This window comes from Embiotoca jacksoni, unplaced genomic scaffold, assembly GCF_022577435.1.
Source record: "Embiotoca jacksoni isolate LCO1_2020_lvr unplaced genomic scaffold, fEmbJac1.0.p SCAF_7, whole genome shotgun sequence".
Lineage (NCBI taxonomy): Eukaryota > Metazoa > Chordata > Actinopteri > Embiotocidae > Embiotoca > Embiotoca jacksoni.
Window position 1 is genome coordinate 4,259,177 of NW_027185425.1, and position 21,642 is coordinate 4,280,818.

General features: G+C 39.9%; 2 protein-coding genes across 2 annotated transcripts; both read right to left on the bottom strand.

Annotated features, from left to right (window-relative positions):
* Nucleotides 1-733: 733 nt before the first annotated feature.
* ppt2b (palmitoyl-protein thioesterase 2b) lies at nucleotides 734-8,712 on the bottom strand. The gene is made up of 8 exons (XM_069176179.1): nucleotides 8,244-8,712; nucleotides 6,797-6,950; nucleotides 5,900-5,995; nucleotides 5,261-5,368; nucleotides 4,962-5,045; nucleotides 4,500-4,584; nucleotides 3,882-3,936; nucleotides 734-3,450 (listed from the first exon to the last, which is right to left on the bottom strand). Exons 1-8 carry the CDS (start codon nucleotides 8,424-8,426, stop codon nucleotides 3,307-3,309), a joined length of 909 nt encoding a protein of 302 aa, XP_069032280.1. The 5' UTR covers nucleotides 8,427-8,712; the 3' UTR covers nucleotides 734-3,306.
* An 844-nt stretch (nucleotides 8,713-9,556) lies between these two features.
* On the bottom strand, nucleotides 9,557-20,763 carry cratb (carnitine O-acetyltransferase b). Its single transcript, XM_069176178.1, has 15 exons — nucleotides 20,432-20,763; nucleotides 19,849-20,073; nucleotides 18,985-19,103; nucleotides 18,374-18,427; nucleotides 16,594-16,750; nucleotides 15,613-15,787; nucleotides 15,373-15,463; nucleotides 14,967-15,054; nucleotides 14,772-14,872; nucleotides 13,518-13,637; nucleotides 12,180-12,302; nucleotides 11,631-11,766; nucleotides 11,435-11,497; nucleotides 11,207-11,344; nucleotides 9,557-10,394 (listed from the first exon to the last, which is right to left on the bottom strand). The coding sequence occupies exons 1-15, from the start codon at nucleotides 20,480-20,482 to the stop codon at nucleotides 10,191-10,193; spliced, it is 1,845 nt and encodes a 614-aa protein (XP_069032279.1). The 5' UTR covers nucleotides 20,483-20,763; the 3' UTR covers nucleotides 9,557-10,190.
* Between the last annotated feature and the right edge of the window lie 879 nt (nucleotides 20,764-21,642).

The window sequence follows — 21,642 nt, forward strand, 5'->3', positions numbered from 1 at the left end:
CCTTCAAGGATTAAATAGCAAAATGTATAATTAAAAAAAATGCAGATGAATAATCAGAATTTAAATAGTATTGTTTCTCAATGAATCCATATCGTTTGCAATTTTTACAGACGTTTCTTGCTACTTAAAGCCATATGCTGATTGAAATGATCTGAGAATAGGGATTTTTTTTTTTTTTAGGTTAGGTAGTTACTTTATTAATCCCCGAGGGGAATTTTTTTTTCCGCTACAGCAGCATACAGAAGCAATAAGATAATAATAGAATAATAGAAAAGCAATAAAATAGCAGTAAATAGCAGTAAAAATATAAAATGCACAATATATACAGTATATACAGTACAGTATATATCTATATATATTATATACAAATAACCAAGAAACACAGTCAACAGTGTTATTGTTATGTGATGGATTTTGCCAGAGGTGAGTTATTGTACAGTCTTATTGCAGTGGGCAGGAATGATCTCCTATATCTGTCCTTGTGACAGCGGAGCTGGAGGAATCTTTTGGAGAAAGTGCTCCGCTGTCCCTGCAGCAGGTGGTGGAGAGGGTTTTTATCTGACTATATGAGCCTGACTGAAGTATCGTCAACTAATGAGTGTTCATTTCTGGATTGGAGGTTTCATCATCCACTTTAATGTGCTGGTTTTGATAATTTTTTGAGGTTGCAGGTGTGTTCTGAACGTTCAGGGCGAGGACAAAACCCATTTCAACAAATTAACAAAACAAAACGGATGTTCATAATTGTCTTTTATTGAGGAACTGAAAACATTTGACAGCTTTGCTTGTTTAGAACAAACACTGTAGAAACTGTAGGATACTGTCAAAATAGTACTTTCTGATTTTTAGTTTTTAAAAAAGTGTCTGAATCCACATTTACCGTTTGTATAACAAGAAAACGGAGCAGAGCAGGATATCCCTTAAATCTATAATTTATGCAGTTATTTTAGGTCAGGTAAGCAGGTACAAGCATACATAAAACAAAGGATGCAACAATATTAAAATAATACTTAAAACTGACATACTTCCACAGTTAAAATCAGTTCATCTTCTTTAAATTCCCTTATCTTTTCATGTGCAAGGCGTATTTTACTCATTCAATAGTAAGTTCACTTCTTGTTTTACAAAGATATTTCCATTTTTCTTCTTTCAAGAAACATCTAAAATTACAGCTGGCAGCAATAAACAGCCAAGTAAAAGCAAACATTAAAAAAAAAATTTAATCCCTTTTCCAACGAACATGAAGTTGCTAAAACGCCTGAGATATCTAGATGCGATGGGAGGTAAAGAATGCTACGTACAATAGTTTGGTGGGCCAGTAAACACAAATATAGCACTGCCACTCTCTCGTCATTCTGTAGTTGCCTCCCCTCCCCGTCATTATTTTTTTTAGCACCGTCACTAAAGGCAGTCTGTCATAGCACTTTGGTAATGGACATGAAACACAGGCATGTAGGAACAATTTAAGGCTTAATCTACTGAAGCGATGGAGGACAGCTCCAAAGCACTGCATGATAGTGATAACAAACACGATACCGACGATCCGATCAGACACGCACACTAATAAGAAGGGGTAAAAATGGGAAGAATAACAAGATAGAAACGACTGCATCCTATAAAACGAGCAGGGCAGTGAGTCTGTACACAAAGACGAGACGACAAAATGTCGCTCAGGCACTGTTGTCGTGTTGTGTGGTGCTTTCTGAGGTATGTGTGACCAAACAGACACAGACACACACATGGATGTGCTGTATGTATGTAGGCCTGGTATGTTAAAAGTAATAAATTCAATATATTTTGATTTCCAGAACACAAGAAGAGATGAAGCTCGGGTTTCAGATTTTACTTTTAAAAGCCTGCATTAAAATCTGAAGGTGAGAAGTTGGGATTTTTACCAGGCAGGAAGGGTCTCAATGTAAAAGTTAAAAATAATAAAACAAAAATTTGTCACGGACTTGACTCAAACATGGGAATAAAAACCAGGATTTCTCATCCTCTCAGGCTCTGAAAATTAATTGCCAAAAATCAATATAGCAATCAGTCTCTTGCTCGTCCTGGAAATTTGATGCTAAATTGCTGGAATGCTCCTTTAATGCCTGGTTAGCTCTTCTGTCGCAGACTGTAATAATATAAAAGCAGTTAACCCCCGAACACCCACGGCCTGCACCTGAGTGATAACACTGTCGCTGTATTTTGAAAGGCATCGGCCCGCTCTGAATACCATTTGACAAACTTTACGTCAGTCGAAAGCACAAACAGAGCGATTCAAATGCTGTAAACAATTTAAGATACAAACACAACAGCAGCCAATAGTTCCCTATTTTGTAACTTTTCCTGTCATCTGTTGGGGCATCTTGTTGAATCCCTTTGTGGTACACAGAAGAAAGGGGGTGAATGTTCAGGGGGGTAAATCTTTACAAAGTTTCTGGAAGTTGTGACAGCTTTGTAGAGAAAATCTTCAGCACACAGACAGTGATGTTAAACACGGTTTAAGATAAATACTAAAAGGAGAACTGTGCCATTTTGGGAAATATATATTTTCTTGCTTTTCTGTCAAGACTAAGATGAGAAGCTTGAATCGACTCTCATGTCTCTATGCTGAGTATGACGCTACAGCCAGACGGGAGTTAGCTTGTCTTACCACCGCCTTTAGGCTCACTAAATAACATATAACATCTTTGTTGTTAATTGTGGACAAAATCAAAGCCTGAAAGTAACACTTTTGGGGTTTTACATCTAACAACCGTGTGGTGACGACGAGACTCCAGGAAGCAGCTGTGATCGGCCAAGAAATAGTCCGACCAATAAAATATACTTATATTCTAAATATAGTCATTTTACACTTTAGGTTTTTGTACAGGTTAAATAAACAAGACATAATGTGTTAATTAGTGACTTTAAAGGCAGATTTAGTCATTTTGATCAGAGGCAGGCTGGCTGTTTCCCTTGTATCTGTTTTTAATGCTTAGCTGCTAGCTGCAGATTCAGCTTCAGATTCACTGCACAGACAGGAGCGGTATCCACCTTCTCGTCTCGTAAACATACTATCCAAAATATCAAACTATTCTTTTGAAAGTAAGGTAGCAATTAGTGGGATAAGTATGAAAAACAAAACATTTCTACAAAAACAAAAAAACTCCTCAACAAAGTAGAAGGAAAATAAATCCTGGCATCACTGTTTGATTGCCGAATGATCTCTCGGAGCTGTTATCCAAAAAGATTGGATCAAGAGTTTATAAAACTGCCAAATGTTTGTGTGTGTTTGTGCATGTGTGTGTGTGTGTGTGTCTGTTTGAGGGTTTCGCTCTACACCAGCCACTTCTCCAAACAAGTGTGGAACACCGTCTCATTTGAGTGCCACCAGACGTGTTGGACGCCAGGAACAGAGCAGAGGATCAGATCTCCACGCGCCGCCAGCGTCTTCAGCCCGAAAACGTCTTTTAAATACAGCTGGAGAAGGAGAAAGAAGTCAGCGCTCTGTTGGGTTAGGATAGAATTTCATTTCGTTAATGTTGTTTTATTGCTTCATTTGTTTTAAATTGCTCACTTGGTTCACGTCATTCTGATTTCTTTGAATTCTGTCTGATGTTGTGCAGCACTTCGGCCACCTTGTGTTGTGTTTCATTTTATTTTATTTGTCAGATTGGGACGAAAGATGAAGTTCTTTGTTCATAGTGTCATATTATCAATATAAAGTCTGGCAAATCTTTACCAGTGAAAAGGTATTTATGGTTGTGGGTGGGCTCTTACATGTGCATGATACAATAACTAACTAACTACATATAGATAATATAAATCATATATATATAATAATTATATTGATCAATAGTGGAACTGAAATAAAAACTGGTGCCGTTTAGTGTTCGTTTTCTTTTACTTACATCTTGGTTCTGTATTTCTACAACGGTTTCGTTGTCGTCGTAAAATCCAAACTGACTGGAAAACAAGAGCGAGATAGAGGTGTGAAATGTGTGAGCATCACATGAGGGTCATGAGATAAGAAAAAAGAACATTTAGAAAAAAAGGAAACATGTAAACTGAGCACAGAAAGAGTTTTATGATATTGGGAGAAAACTAAAAACGGACTTTATAGAGGTCACATTAACGCAGTATAAATCGATACAAGACGAAACTGTTGCAGCCTTTTAGTTTAATCTGACATGAATCAAAGTGAACTGGAGAGATTAATCCCTCAGCTGACTGCAAGGTCAACATCTGAAGTGTTTGGACTTTCATCAGTAGTACAGATAAACTTGGTTTCTCAGTTACTTGAGCTCCAGAGTCGGTTTCATGCACGTGTCACGTTTGTAAGGTTGAAATCTGAATGGATCAGCAGACACTTTGCCTATCAAAGTGAAAATATTTCCAAAAATGAATTCTGAGCTGATTTTCTTTCCCCAAACAAAATCACACTTGTCTCAGATTGGACTAAAAGGGATTTGAAACCACATCAGACCGAAAGAAACTGAAAGACCTAACAAACCGGAGGAAGAACGAACCTGGACTGCCAGGGAGTGATGACTCCGTCGTCTGGTCCTCCGATCAGAACCAGCTTTTTGATTTTGAGGAAGTTCTTCTTCCACTCTGCCGTTGAGAAAAACACACTTTATATTTGATGTGTATGAAAAAAAAAAAATCACCATTTAGCTTGGAGTCAATCTTATGCAATGAAATACGTAACAAAGTGTTGAACTACAACAGAATGTAATTAATGTAAATGGAGGATTTTAATTAAAAAAAAAATAAAAAAAATTCCAAATAAAAACAGGAAGCTACCCTGTCAGCTGGATTGGTCTGTATCTTGTGCAAGTGTTGTGTATTCCTGCTATCTTTGATATATTTTGATGTGTTTGCCTGGCGTCTTGTGTCACAGAAGAAGATTCACTTTTTCATCCATTTTGGAAAATGCTCTCACTTTTATTTAGAGCATATGTCTCCTCCCAATTACTGATTCTGCTGACCTGTTGAGTTTGGATTCCGTCTCTCGCTGTTGAGCAGAGCCAGATAATCGCTGCTGTCCACATACAGGTCTCTGTGGTGGGGGTCTGGAGACGCAGGAGGAGAAGAGAGGACAAGAAAACGGGACGTCAAAACACTCGAGTCATAAAGTTTCTTGGTAGTCTAACAATCTGAAGTACAAAACCATTATTATAATAAGTGTCATGTCTTTGAATCTGACATCATCCTCACAAAACTAAGTAATATAATTAAATTTGAAGACTTCACAAAGTCTACGAGGGAGTTATTCCTGGAGTCTCACCGTTCCAGTAGTTGCAGATGGATATCCTCTGACCTATTGCAGTGTAGCAGACGTGGTAGAGGTTAGACTTCACGAACTGAGGGAAAAGGTACCTTAAGTAGTCTGTGTCTGAGAGGAAACAAGAGACGAATAAGGATAAACAATAAAGAACAAGCGCTAACAGAATAAACCAGACTTCAGCCTGATAAACCTGCACTATACACATCGTTTTTATGGGGTCATGTCTGAGTCCACCTGATGACTTTATGTCCTTTGCTCCTTCCATTTAAGCTGTTTTTTTCTTTCTGTTTTTATCTACCAGACATATTTGGCTTTTCGGTAACTAAATGCTGCACTACACTCCCCAGCTAGCCGCTAACTGTGTCAGTCTGCCGTTAGGGGCTGAAAATAGCTGCCCGCTGTGTCCAAAAACAGAAAGGAGTAAACTTGTTGTCAGACAGCAAATAAATGAGCTGAAACTCACTACAAATCTCAGCAAACTTGAGGGGAGCTGCAGATTCAGGAGAGGATTCTCTGCAGGTTAAACACTACGAGCCATGTTGTTTTCACACTCTCATTTGACGCATTATTATTATTATTATTATTATTATAAAAATATTGATTACAGGCGCTTTTAAAACACGATCAAGTTGGACCCACCTCCGTACTGCCCGGCTTGAGGCGAGGACAGCGAGATGAAGGAGTGGACGTTGTGGTCAGACAGCGTGGAGAGGATCCCTCTGCAAACCAGCCCACCTGCAATAACAAACAGAAATCTGTTTTTATAGACTCGTGGCTTTTTGAGGACAGAAAGTCCTCAAGAAGAGTTCCTAGCCACAACATCAATATTAGTTAAAAGGTCACAGGACAAAGACAGACAGATAATCAGTCAGCTGGCTGTGTGAATGTTGATTTTTAACCAGGACATCACAAATGAAAAATATGAAATAAATGTGAAGAAAATAGAAACTAGACCTGTGATTTAAAGTGTTTTACTCACTTATTCTTATTGTCAATTTATCCGCCAATTATTTTTTATGAATAATTGTTGAGCTAATAAAATGTGAGGAAATGTCAGCGCCATCACATTTCACATTCAAGCTCCTGGAGATGCATTTCAGTCTGTTGTCAGTATAGCCTGACGTATGGAAAATTATAAAACATTTATCCAAAATCTAAAGTTTCACACAGAAACAGGTTGTCAAAAACTTTGGGTGAAGAAGATCAAATTTGCATTCATATTTCTTCCCTTGGTTTTTTTTTTTTTTTTGAAGGGGAGCATTTCGAGGTCTCAATTTCAAGCTGCAAACTTCCAACAACTGACTGAAGCAGAAATGTAAAATGTCATAAAAAAAAAATAAAAAAAAGTCTACCCAGCAAATAAAACCACAAACGCTGCGTCTTGGAGATGAGAGACATTTACGACTTACAGTACACAGTGTCACTCTGTTGTCAGTCTTTGCAGAAATGAAACACATATCAAGACTGCATTATAATCTCGAGCAAATATCATATTTATGTCTCCATTATTTCACTTGCAGGAATGCACTGGCTGACCTTGAGAGTAGCAGATAAAGTGGACCCCGCCAGCTGCATTTTGCATTATTGGGTAAATGGCTGCCTTGAATCCCTCCACCTGCTTCCACATGGGCTGCAGGCTGGCGCTTCTGTCGAACAAGTCAATCACCGTCACGTTTGTTCCGGGATGAGACTGCAGGACAGATAAGGAAATGGATTCATCTTAGCAACGGAGAGAAGAGATTGCTCAAATTGTTGCATGAACAGCTTCAAGAATCAATACGTTAACCTCAGTAGAGCTGCATCAAGTTGTTTATTAACCTTTCAGTTGATCATCAGTAAATCAAACTGATTTAAAATCAGAAATGCTAAAATTCTCTGATTCCGGTTTCTTAAATTTCTTATTTTCTGGCTCCTTTAGTCCACAATAATAATAAACTGAATATCTTGCGGTTGTACACTGTTGATCAGGTTAAAACAATACTTATTCGGCTGTATCTTGGGCATTGGGAAACACAGGATGCCATTTATCACCATTTCCTGGCAAGACCAAATAGCTAAGTGAGTTCAAATGCTAATGTTATCTCTTATCCTTCGGGACATTTGCCATCTAATTGATCAGGATGGGCTTTAAATATTGATGGAGGATCATAGACTAAGTGAGGCAGAAACAACGTGGTCTGAATTTCCGCTTTCGATTCTTCTCCCTCCAGAAATATCCCCTTCTGGTTTCAAATGACAACCTTCGAGTACAACAGAGATGTAAAAAAGAGGAACTTCATGAGCGTTTAACCTCCTTGACCTCGTCTCAGTCTCCCCACAAAAACGTCCTTTTTGTCACATCACCACAGACTCAGCTCAGTCAGGTCTTGAGCGTTTGTGAGTTTCTAAAGGGTGTGTGTGTGTGTGTGTGTGTGTGTGAGGCGAGGGTTGTAGAATTCAAGATGTCCAGTAGGAAGTGGCACATTTCAGTGTCTTATCATGCGGTGTGAACTCTTCATTATCATACCAAGTACGGACAGTTTTATTGAATAAAACCTCCTGTAAACAACCTGTTTCTCTCACAACTTTAAGGCACCACACTGTCCAGATTGGATAATTATAAATGGTCTGTTTTCCAATACAAATGATTTCCAACATAAAAGTGCAAAATACATGTTATATTAAACCAAAAATAAATATATGATCACACCTTTAAGGGGATGATCCGGTATTTTGGTGGTATTTCTGCAGGAATAACGCAGAATACCACTACATGTCACATTAGAAGACTGTTTACAGACTGTAACATTATGATAAAAGTTGACTAATAGTACATAATGCATTGTGCAGGTCCACGTTTTGCTGATAGCATATGGTGATATAAGCAGTAAGGCCTGCAGGATATACTTTAACCAAATATTATTATTTTTTTACAATTTTCTTTATCCAAAATTTCTCTAAAACAACACCACTGATCCAGTCTGTCTCCAGCTCGGACACTCACCTCGTTAATGAACCGCTGTAAATTTTTGAAATCCCCTGCGCTGTCGAACAAACCGTGCACGATGATCACCGGCTTGTACCCGACCACCGCAGCCCAGAGGCACGCACCGAGCAGCGGACACAGCAGCCCGGCTGCCCCGCTGCTGTTCTTCCTCCTCCGACTGGCAGAGTGGAAGCTCTGCATTATAAAATCCAAGTGAAAAAAAAAAAAAGAAATAAAACCCTTTTAAATGAAAAAATAAAAAATAAAAATAAAAAAAAAGGACACCTTTTAAAACAAAATAAAAAAAATAAAAACATAAAACACTAATGTTTGGCTAATGTTCTGCTCCCATCTTCGGTTTGGTTTTCCAGCTGCGGTCCAGATGAGCAGGTCGTCCGCTTCGCTTGAATAATCCTGTTATATCAACACACTGTACTCCGCGTGTGTTTACTGCTTCATAACACAGCAGAAAAAAAAAAACGCTGGACCAGCTGCTCTGCTGTTTGCTTTTGTTAGTTCCGGTTTTAAATTAAAGGTGAAGCGACCGCTAACGACGTCATTTCCTGTGTCCGCCGTGTCCAATCAGCAGGAAGCAACGGGCCGATTACAGTTTAATACAGGAAACAGTTTTACAGGATCATGTAGACCAGGGCTATTCAAACCCAGCAGTAACAGGGCCAAATGAAAGACTGCATATAAAAGGGCCAGATAGGAAGATCACTAGGGGCTGCACATATTATTTTGTCAATTGAATGTAAAATTTTGCCTTTTTATTTACATTGTCTCCCTAAATATAACTAAACCTTATGTGGTTCATTTTGTTGTGTATGGTCATATAATCTTGAATACATATGATTTATTCATTTGTTATGAACCCTGCTAATTCAGCAACAACAGACAACTGTTATCTGCTTAATATTGTTATTCAAGGTGTTGGGCAGCAGGCAAATAATGTTTGTTTCTTAACTATATTCACGATTCTGTTTTTATTTTCTAATGGGTCTTAATGTGAGTCACTGGATTTCTGTCTCTGTAAACGCTTGTGACCTAAAAAAAACAAACAAACAAAAAAAAAACATCAACAACTGGGAAAACTGACTGTAACTGACTGAAATAAGTCCAGGATTTATCACTACATCCCTGAAAAAGTCTGATATTTTGTGTTCGATCATAATTTGTACATAACCCAGTGGAATAGTCTGTTATAAGAAGGTATGTGTTGTACAACTATTTAACTGTACAGTGATCAAGTCAAAACAAACTCATGTTACCTCATCACCGACACACCTTCTTACACACACACACACACAAAGCATTCAAACAAGGAGTCATGTGATTACAGAATTTATTAGCCGGTCCGTCAGGCTGACAGGAGAACAACATACCTCACTCGGGCCAAACCTCCTTCCAAACATATCCTGAACATTAAGTGCTCAAAAAGACACAAACATCTGTCGTTTCTTTGCGTTGTCACCATTAACATGGTCCTTTGGTCCATTTCAAACACATTCTGTTAACCTGCAAAATCAAAGAGCTTCAAAACATTTGCAAAATACAAAAAAAAAAAAAAAAAAACATTCATTCTGTGTAGAAGGTACAAGAAGGCTACTAGTCATCTCATGATTTGTGAAAGAAGTGCAGTTAGTTTATGCTTTGGCTTCTGATTAATGCCAGAGTGTCAGGTTTTGCTTTCACTCAGAGACACTGAAGCATCAGATTTCTCAAACCGTAGCGTTGATAATGCAATTTAATTGCACAGAAAAAGATTTATTGCTTCACCAACGCATTAGAAAGCATCAAAAGCACCTTTAGAGTTCAACTTTCAGGCTCATTCAGAACTAACTGCTCTAGTGAAGGGTTACGAGCGGCATGCATTGCAAAAACAAGCCTGATGCAGACTTCTGAAGAGTCTCTGCTATCCGCTGAAGAGTGGGTACATCCTGTCGGTCGCAGGTTGCAGCAGCTCTACACAGGAGGCTGCAGCAGCTCCTGCAGGTGACACAAGGTCTCCTTCAGAGTGCGAGCTAACGTCTCTGCGTTGGTCTCCTCGCAGCAGTTGAAGGCGGTGATGGAAAAGTGGACGTGGTCCCCCTGGGGGTTGTAACACACGGCGTAACCGTCAGGAACGAGGGGCCCGAAACACATCACGCTGTCTGTGTTCGCAGGTATCTGAAGGGACAAGAGGGGAGAACATGTGTGAACGCAGAAGTGTTTGATACCAGGACTGGGAGTTGTGGCTGAAATCCAAATCACAATACAAGTTTAAAATGTTTGTCTTTAAGGTCCATTTAGCAGCTGTTATAATGTTATAATGACATGATACTGCCGGTAGTTTAAAACAGAGACCACATCACACCGACCCAACACGTCTCATTGTTTCTGCAGAACTGCCCCTTCTAATGGAATGACTGAACAAAAGAAGAACGTCCCGAAGATCATAAGGAAAATAATCATTATTATAAATTCAGAACTATTTTAGCGCATTGACATGATAAAACCAGGATGAAAATTTTCCAAAAAGATCCTGCTGGCGTCACCTCATCCGCCCATATTACAGATTGATTAAAACATCATGTACGACAACAGAGGTGCTCACCTCAGGTTATTATTCATTACACTGTGTAAATGTTTAAAGTTAAACTGTCTTGAGGGAATAAAGGGTGAAAAGTAAAAGAGAAGTGTTGACTTCAACAGAATGTAAAAAAAACCCAGCACAGGAGTATTCAGCATGTGACACCACTGTAAAAGTGTTTTGACTTGTAAAAGCAAGGAAATTACAGATTCATAAATATTCATTGCAGGAAAACATCTGATACAAAATTCCCCCCATGTATCACTGTATCATGGAAATAAATTCTCACTTCCTGTTGAGCTACAGTGTAAACACCTTCTGCAACAATGACACACACACACACACACACACACACACACACACACACACACACACACACACACACACACACACACACACACACACACACCTGTCCGGTCCGCAGCTTCCAGTGCGTTGCCAGGCCGAAACCTGTGTCCATAAAGATTTTGGGGATGCTCAGTCCCTGCTCGATGGCCTGCAGCTTGAGCCCCAGCAGGTGGCGGTCAATACCGTGTCCTCGAACTACCTGAACAGAAGAGATAAGAAGGTGAGAGTTTATTAGATAAAAAAAAAAAAGGTGGCAAAAGCGGTTTATTCAAGTTCATTTGGTATTTACCTGCTCAGTCAGAGCTGCATGGGCATTGATAGCTTTCCTCAACAGTTCTAGCTTTGCTTCCCGCTGCAACAAAAAAAAAAAACACAGTGATTCCAGGAGACAAAACCTCTCCCAAATATTAAATTAAGTGAACAAGCCAGAACGATTTCTGCGAGTTACAGTGGAACATTTCACTGACGGAGACTGCGTTTCTCACCGACACGGACGGATCATCAAAGGCAAGAATGAATTTAAGCGCCTCATTTGTGGGCGAGCGGATGAACTCCGTCCTTCCTCCTCGAAACATCCTCTGAGAGGCGATATCACAGACTGGACAGACCTCGCTGTGGACTCTGTTGGAAAGAAGGACTGTGAGAGACAGCGCTGCTAATTTCAGGTGCATCTCTGCATCTATGTAACAGACTAAAATTGTAGTTACAGGAAGCCAAAAGTTGTCGAATGAGTGGAACCGTGTCTGCATCAAAACCATGAATTAACCTACACATACACAAAGGGGCCTTTGGTCTCTATTTTCTATTGCTAAAGATACTTTAAACACTTGATGCTAAAATAAGAGATCATTTCTATAAATATCCAATCCTAAAGACTTGATTGTCACTGACCCCCCTTAAGTTGAAAAAGCACTTGGTAGAACTCCTGGAATGCTCAATAACAGAGTGATGGCTTCGAATACTGGATTTTTAATAACATCAACAATGAGATTTTTTTGTGTAAATGTGCTGAAGTTGACATCACTGGCACCAACCTGTAGTAGGCGAGCTGCAGGGCGACCTGGATGAAAGAGTTCGGACTCAGTTTGTGCTGCTTCGGAAGCTCCTTTCCAAACACCTTGAAGTTGAACACGTTGACGTCGAGGTCGTTGATCAGTCTACAGGAAATATCAAGCATAAATTTAAATTTGTGATGCAACTCAATGGTCAAGGTTCACTTACTAACTACTACGGAGCTTTCGGACACATCTCATGGCTTTCATCAGATAAAAGACCTGATCAGGTCGCATCTCGGGGGTCGTTTACGAGGGTGGATCATCAAGTGTAGAGGCTGCTCCTGTTACGCACGAAGCAGGGAGAAGCTATAAAGCAGGAAGTGGTCACAAAAACTTGTGTAATTTAGTTGATAACGTTGATCGAGTGATCAAAGTTGGAATATTTACTCATGAAGGTCATAGCTTCCCCCTGCTACGTGCACATCACTCCGCAGTGCAACAGGGAATAGTCTTTGAACCTTTTCATTTACCATCATATAAGGACTTCTGTGACTGTTGATGATAGCATGTCATCAGGAACAAGAATAAGCTGTCTGATTCACTTTTAGCTGGAGAAACAATGTCATTGTGACATCTTTCAGCATGTTTCACCTTTTAGTATTGTACATGTTGGAGATTTTCTTTAGTTTAAGTCATCATATTACGTGTTTTTATATATAGTATCTTTTAAATACACTTTAATGTAGTTTTAAGCAGATATTAAGGACATTTTCCTATGAACAACTGTAATGTCGTACATTATCTGTTCACAGCAGGTGTCCACACTATAGTGGTCAACAAAAACATTCATAAACATTTAAATCCGCTTATAACCACATTAATGTGTTTACATAATGTTTATAAGATGCTTCAGTGGGACTAAAACTGCTCATTGTTTCATTGAGATCAACACATCTTAATTCTGACAGGTATTTTTTTTAACAGAGGCAACATCTGTCCTGTTCAAATCCACAGTTTATATAAGAAAGAGCTTCGTTCCTCTCTTAGATTTTGGCGGCTGAATGATTTAAGCGTGCTCTGAGCTTATGTATGTCTGAAGGCTTTGTGTTTGCATTGTGGTCAGGGACTGCTGGATAGAAAGAATGAATCTGAGTGATTCCTAAAGTCAATGGGCGCATTATTTTCACAAAGGTTACAAACACAGAGAAGATAAACGTGTTTATGCTCCTGTGGCTTTACGGCACTTCAGAGCAAGTTCTTTCCAGCTTTGTTGGATTTCCAAGCAAAAGCAAACATTGAGTGGAAACTGTGCAACGAGGTCAGTTTAATCCACCCTGTTCACGAGAGCACGCGTAAGAGACGAAACTTGGCTCTTACATGTCGAGGTTACGTTTTGCCATCTCTATGTCCCTCTTGATTTCTCGGTCTATGTGAAAGTAGAGCTTCTTGGGCATCGGCAGCGGGACCAGAGGCGCTCTCTTCGGGTCTGGTTTCTCACTGCAGACAAAGAAAAACACAAAATACCCAGACATGAGAATGTGAAGCAGAAGTAGAGCTATTTTCCACGTTCATTATAACAGATATTTATACTGTGGGAGTTATCACTGTGTAATTTGGCTAAATGTGTTTACAACTGTTTTATAACGAGACATTTAGAAGCAGCTTCAGCACCGCCTAAACAGCCACTGGCTTAAACAGAATACGTTTAACTTTAATGGACAAGTTTCATTTCAGCGGTGTCTAAAGTTAATTTGATTCGCGTGCTACAAAAAAAAAAAAAAAAAAAAGATAGAATTGTTTTACCAGCAAAGATAATTAATAAAAAACAAGACCAGATGTTTGCAGCTCTGCTGGTCGGCCTGTGAGGTTGTAGTTAAATGTAGAATTTCAACATGTTAACAACAGCGTGCTGATGTCAGCGAGGTTTAATGTTTATCCTGTTCAATGTATTTGGTTATAAAACAGTAAAGCGATCGAATGGTTGCACAAGATTAAAACTAAAGTCAGTGGGCTTCATCCTGCGTGCAGGATTTTGGTTCATGCTAATGTTACAAAACAACAACCAGAATGAGAGTCAGTGCTCTCAGCTGACACCGTGCCGACATTAGCGTTTCGTTTTTATGCAGGATTGCGCGAGCGGACTTTTGTGCTTTAAACCCGTCACTTATCTCTACTTGCGGTTTTATCACTCTTATTAGCTGTCGTTTCTCACAGGAAAATGCGTCATATTAGATTAACAGCGCTAACAGTAATTTATCACAGGTAGCTTGAAAAAAGAAAGAAAATCAAAGCAAGGATGTGTGTAGCATTAAATTCACTTTTAAACAGATTTTATGGGTTTCTAGTGAGTTATTGTATTTCTGTACAATGACCATATGAAGGCTATAATGACACTGTAAACAAGAAATGCCTTTATTTCCTTTCCGTGATTATAATTCATTAACACAGACTCCAGTTAGTTTCTCAGTTTTGTTGGCTCGGCTTCTTTTTTTTTTTTTTTTTTTTTTCCCTCGATCGACTCCGACTGTTGCCAACGCCAAAAACGAAACCCTCTGACATTTGGTGCCTGTCACGCTCTACTAATCTCCACGGTGGAGGTGGTCGTGTCTCGTCATCAACCCTCCGTCTCACCAGTACTCCAGGATGTGGTGCAGCAGTGTTGCTATGGGCGGACCCTCAGCCGTGGCTTGTTCGTACAGGAGACCCCACGAGCCGTCCTCGCCCACCACGAACTGCTCAAACACACACACGGGAGTCGGCCCGCTGTAAACACTGCACCGGCTGGTCTAAACATAGCTTCCCTTCCAATATGTGATTATTTCCCACCTGCAGCGTTTTGTCAAACCAGCGGTTGCCGCTGTTGGAGAACGTCCCGCCTCCGTGAAGAATCTGTGCTGCCTTGCGACTGGCATACCTATCAGCCACAGTTGGAACAAAACAAGAACATCAAACTAAGAAAACAAAAATGATATATAAAGTAGTTCAAAAAGTCATTATTCAAGATCTCAGACAGGAATTTTTTTTTTTTACACGTCACAAACTTCACAGACAAATCTGCCAGAGGGGGAAGTAGCAATTGTACATTGTTGCCAAACTTTCACAGATGACACAATGATATCTGAACACCGCGGGGATTACGCAACAAATCTAGCAAACAGAGAAATGTGTGTGTGTGTGTGTGTGTGTGTGTGTGTGTGTGTGTGTGTGTGTGTGTGTGTGTGTGTGTGCATACTTCTCATCTGATATCCTCATGACTGGAGAATCCAGACACAAGGAGAAAAGTCCCGTCTCTATCAGCCGTACTGATTCCTTATTTAGTTTATCTGAGTAACACAGAGAAAATCCACCAACATTTTACAGTGACAGTATAGTTGTAAATTTTCCGTAATAGGAGTGTGTGTGTGTGTGTGTGTGTGTGTGTGTGTGTGTGTGTGTGTGTGTGTGTGTGTGTGTGTGTGTTTGTGTGATCTACCTCTCAGCAGGCGGTTGTAGGCCTCTCCCCAGGTGTGGCGGTGCTCGCTGGTCAGGATGCCCATCGGCTCTTTGTCCGTCTTCCAGGACTGAGACCTGATCCTCAGCAGCTGCGCGTGGATCTGACTCTCTGTCATCCGCGAGCCGTCGCTGTTGTAAACATCCAGCTGGAAGAACTAGCAGCAGGAGGGAGACGCATCGAGAGGCACCGGTCAGAAGATATATCAGGAGATGATGTAAAGATGAAGCTTTTTACATCTACTCTCTCTAATATGGATCTAAATAGTAAAAACAGTTCCCTGCACACTGCTGTGTTTAAGATACAGAGTGTCTTACACAGCATGTTGTTCTCAAAATAAACATCTTTATAGTGATTAATTTCTCCCTCACTGAATTCACCAGACTTTTACAAAAAAAAAAAAAAAAAAAACATCTCTACTTTCGTCGCCACTTATTGGATCCGGTGTTCCAAATTTAACAGAATCCAAGAAATAGAAGAAACATAGACCTATTTTTCATGTAAAATATACTTTAAGTTTAAAGTACAAAACCGCCACAAAAATGTCCACAGAAAAGTGAGGAACGGCGCTCACATTAACCATTTCTCACATTTATACCCTGATATGAAGACGGGTACACACAGAAGACAGAAGGCAATGAGGCTCAAGTTAAAACAACTCCATTTAGATTTGTTTCCATTCTCCATTTTCTGCCAAAATCTCTAACCTCACAGTATAACCCGCTGCAAAAAAAACCCTCAATGTCCAATAAAAAGGACTTCTGTGCGGTCTCGTGACTTCTGCTTACATCTGCATCTGTAAATGGTTTAGGTCTTAAGGCACCTAATAAACAGGCAGCAAAAAAAAACAAGAAAACAAGGTGTGACTGCACACAAGACCTGACACGATCTGGTGCCGAGCCAACAACAGGAGAGAAAACACCAATCTGACAGTGTCCTCTGCAGTCTGACGGAACAACCCACCTGGTAGTTCCTGACGACGGTGATGTGCGTCGCCGGGCGTCGGGAGTGGGAAATGTAGTCGTGTTTGGGGCCGGGAATCCTGCAGGAGGAGAAGAGGAGCGGGTAGAGCTCCATGCACAGAGGCTTCCCTCGCATGTACTCCACCGGCAGCTGCCCACTGACGGGGGAAAACACAGGAACAAACTCAATTCATTTATTTCCTGGATTCATAAATGAATAAAGGATGATCTAATTGAACCGTTTCCATCAAATTAAGGTGGTGACACTGAACAATTACAGTAAATCAAAGTTGCCCTGTTCGTCCAAAATCCTACAATCACTCGATAACTCACGACTGCACGTGCTCCTGGAAGATAATAGTTTCCTTTGGCTGCAGTCGACTGGCTTTAGACCTGCTCTAAGCACAAGAACTGCTGCTGTCAATAAACACTGTTAACTCACTTGATAAAAATCAACACTGCGCTGCACTTTTCGTAGATCTATCAAAGACTTCGGATACCACTGATCCAAACACCTTGTTAAATAAACTGCTCTCTGTGGGGTTCAGTGTTTCTGATGACAACAGGCTCGAATCTTATCTCCCCGGTAAGAGTTTAAACTGTTGCTGCTGGTTTCGAATAACGTCCTCAGATAATTGATAAAGGTGTCCCTCAGGGATCAATATTAGGCCCACTGCTGTTTACTCAGCACTCTAATGCCCATTTTATGCTGATATTTACGTACTGTACTAAACTCCGAGTACACACTTTAGATTTTAGTGGCTGGAGGTTTGAAGTTTATCGGCTAACAAAACTATCACAAATATCCTGATTTGAGGAACGGCATTGAACTGCTGCTCGATCTGAAACAGTCCGTTTACGTCTAACGTTTCACTCGGGTAGGATCGGAAACAGCTGCAGCGACATTTCAGTGATGCGCCGCAGATACTGTTACAGTCACTGCAAGGGAAATAAATATAGACACAGATAAATTTCACGCAGCGAAAACAGAAGGCGACGCCAGTCGGGATGAAGCACGCAGCACAGAAATAGAAGCTAGTAAAAGTGACCACAGCTTCAAAAGTCATCAGAGGATTACTGCAGCATTTCAACAAAGATTGACAACAGCTGGTTCCTCCATAGTTAATAACCAGCTCTCATGATTGTAGCAGATAATTATTAGAAGCTGGTTTAATTTGCTTGTAATGGATAGTGTGTTTTACTGTATTCATCCACACAGAGCTGACAAAATGAACAGTGCACCATTAAATGTGGGAAGTTGAAGTACCAGATCTAGTATTTCCATTTTAAAGCATTTGATACTTCGACTCCACTACATTTTGAGAAAAACATTCTACTTTTACTCCACTAGTTTTATCTGACATTTGTAGCTACATCTCGTTTTCTATATTTTGCAGATAGCTGTCGATGATAAGCCTCTAAAACATGATGTTACTCGTTACTGAAACCTTTTTTAAATATTTTTGTTTAAAACGAAATAAAAAGAAGGTTGAAATATTTTTTGTAAGGACTCAATTATAATACATTAATATACAATTTAAATTACATCTGGCTTACAAGACCATGAATGCAGGACAGCTCCTCTTAAAGAATACTTTTCCACTGTGGTATCATGACTTTTACTGAAGAACTAGTGTTCTTATCAAATTCAACCTTCAAAACAAAGTGGGAGCTGCTGCTGATTTTATGTTTGCGACAATGCTGTCGGAAGTTTGCTACAAACACAATCAGTTAACTGCGTTGTTTATTTGATTGCAGCTCCGTAAGAAAATTAAACTTACGTGTTGATTTTGGCCTTGAAGTCCAGAACTGCTGCGATCAGTTTAGATGCAAACCTGAGTGGAAACAAACATAATATTATTAATATTGTGTAAAAGATTTCCAGCTCTAAAACTCAACTTGCGTATATGCACAATATAAACTATTTATATTCAGTCAAACCAGCTCGAGGCATCAGATATCTTGTTACACTAAAGACTAGAGATTATTAACGCTCGACAGAGCAGACGAAAGTTTCGAGGTTTTTCAGGTGGAAACCTCAAAGAATTTCACAAAAACGGAGCCATTTCAATCCTGACAGCAGCAACTTGGGCCATTTGTTTGCAAAGACCAAATGTGTTTTAGTTTTTAACCAGTGGGTGGCAGCAGCAAGAAATCAAAAGAAGAAGAAGAAATCCAAACAATTGACTTTCTTCTTGATACGTTAAAATACCTATTCATGCCGACTACTCAAATTAAACAAGGGGTCACATGAGTGGTCATGTGTTTTTTGCACCTTAAACCCACCACCTCAATATTTAAATGCATTTAGAAAGGTGTTTCCAGGGCTGACACTGGACAAGCCAATGGCAGCTCCTCTGCGGTGCCACCACATCAGTATGTGTGGACTCACACCAGCTGGCTCCTCCAGTCGTTGTAATCTCTTCTGGGCAGAGAGATGGCTGGGTTCGAATGCACAGGCAGAGGCTGTCTGACTTCCAAGTACGCTCTCTGCACCCACCAGTCCGAGATCTGCAGGGGAGACGCACACGGACAGAGAAATCAGCTCTGACCTTTACTGTGGGAACAAAACCACAGCAATGATGTGCACATTTTAGAAAGACTGAGGTCAGATTCATTATAGGAGATTGTCTTATGTCTCACTTGTTTGTTTGCTGCTAATATCTCAAATATTTCAATAACCACTGCACGTTCTTAGCCTGCTTTGGTAATTGATGGAATAAATGCTGTTATTTTGAAGCAAATTGTTACTTTTGTTTTGAAAAGTGTAGTATAAATACATGAATTTGAACTTTGTCTCTAACACAAAACTTTTAAAATATATTTATACATGTCCACACTCGAAGTACGTTGGCTAAGTAAACACAATTTTAGGTTTGTAAAAGTGTGTGCTTTGTCCACATCTGCTCAATATATATATATTTTTTTTTATTAGGCTACAGATTAATTTACAGATCTTTTTAATTACTCAATTATGTTTTTGTTTATTAATATAAAAGACAGATCTTGAGCACAGCAACAGTCTGCAACCCACAAATTATTAAATATAATATCACAAAATTACAAGAAAACAAATTTTTTTTTTTTTTGGGGGGGGGGCATTTTTGTTTAGAATTCATTTATTCAGACTTATATGCGTTTTTATATATGTTTTCAGGAAGTACTTTGTTTTGAAGCCCAATCTGTTCAATATTAAATGATACGCCCACCCATGTGGTATCTCCACCTCATTCCCAGACAGACAGTGGAGACACACCCAGTTCTTGGTGAGTCTGGCTCTCCTCTCCAGCCCCTCCTGCAGCTGCGGACCCAGACCGCCCGGCTTGCCGAACACCTGTACCATCTTGCGGGTGTGATTGAGCTCATCGGGGGGCAGCAGCGGCTCCAGGGCCCTCAGGTAGCCCTGGAGGGTCTGGGCCAGAGGGGGCACCGGCTGGGGGGGCACGGAGTAGAAGCAACACAGCTCCTGCCTCAAGGAAACCTGCAGGGAGGGATATAGAGAGGACACTACTGCAAACTCTTTTAAATGAAGGAAGAAATTAAATCAAATGTTCAGTTGAATTGTACTGCCGCTACAGCAAACTCGTCAACATGTCAGCACAGCGCCGGGTACTTCCACCGGAGTTTCACCAAATGGCAAATAAAAGTTTGGGCGCGACTGCGGGGCGGATCAAAAATAGGAAGTGTGAAAGATATGACAAACGGAAACAAGATCTGCTGCTTCTTATTCGTCTAATGGCTCCGCTGCTGCAGTAAGTACACTCTTCGTGAGCACAAAAACACAATCCGTCAACAGTACAGCGCTTTCAGGAAGACTTCAAAAACAAAAGTCGACTCACCCGAGACAGCCATGCGCTGCAGTTTCCTGCGTGAATTCTCCTGAAAATCATGTTTCCTCGGGTCAGAGTTCCTCTGTGGCGCACGTAGGACACAATAAGCGCCTTTAAACTCAAGAGAAGTTTTTGCACTGATCGCCTACATGAAGCCCAGACCTCCTCCGACTTCTCCACGAGGGACGACGGTCCTCATCGCTCGACAGAGACGCTACTCTGAACTCATTCGCGTAATCTAACTAAACGCCGTTTCCCTTCTTGGTGTTATTTCTTTCACCTGCAGAAACACACGTACCAAGCTGTGGCAGACGAAAAGTCTGCACACGTGCTGACGTAAAACTGTTTCCGTAAACAGCTACGTGACCGAGGCGCAAATTGTAGCTGCAGTACCGCTTCTTGTCCGCAGATTACGCCTCAATAAGCCACGTCATGAGTGCAGAAACGAGAGGTTTCATAAACTTTAACGGAGAAAGTAGCAAACAGCACAACCAAACACATCAAGTGTGGCGGATAAATAAAAGAAAACAATACTTCTTGTGAAGTTCATGAAAGTGTAATTAATATCGTTTTCACATTAAAGATCAGGTAAGAAAAAACGTGTAAAAATAGGCTATAAAATAACATCTGTGAAGATGTTGTCCAGAGATCTTTTGTTTTAATAAACAACTTTTGAAATTGAGTAAATCAAAATATCTTAAATTGGGCAAAGGACAATATTTAACAGACAAGAGTTTATACCAATAAATAATGTAATAAAAAATACATTATTTGGGATAAAGTTACAGTTGTGAAAGGAAGTTAAATTATTTCAGGTTTTCACTCAAACCCAAACTTTCTTTCATGCTCTTATAATAAAAATATTAGATAAAAGACTTTAAACCACTAAGCATTTCATGGCCTTAACAGTTTGTTTTTCCTCCTCTAAAATGATCTTTTACATCTATATATTTTTTGAATGTATTGGTTGTATAGCTACTATTCATAAAATAAAGCTTACAAAATACAACCTTTGGGTTTTTAGGATAGGAATGGGGTGTGGGATTTCTGAGGTAATTAATTGTAGATGATATTTTTCAATATAGGCCTATGTCAGATAAAAATGTTCAACATTGACAAGTGTGAAATCCACTAAAGAAGATCATGTAATGAAACCGAAAACTCCAGCATAACTACAGAAAAAACAGTGTGGTGAGTTTGTTTTGTGAAGTGCTTGTTTG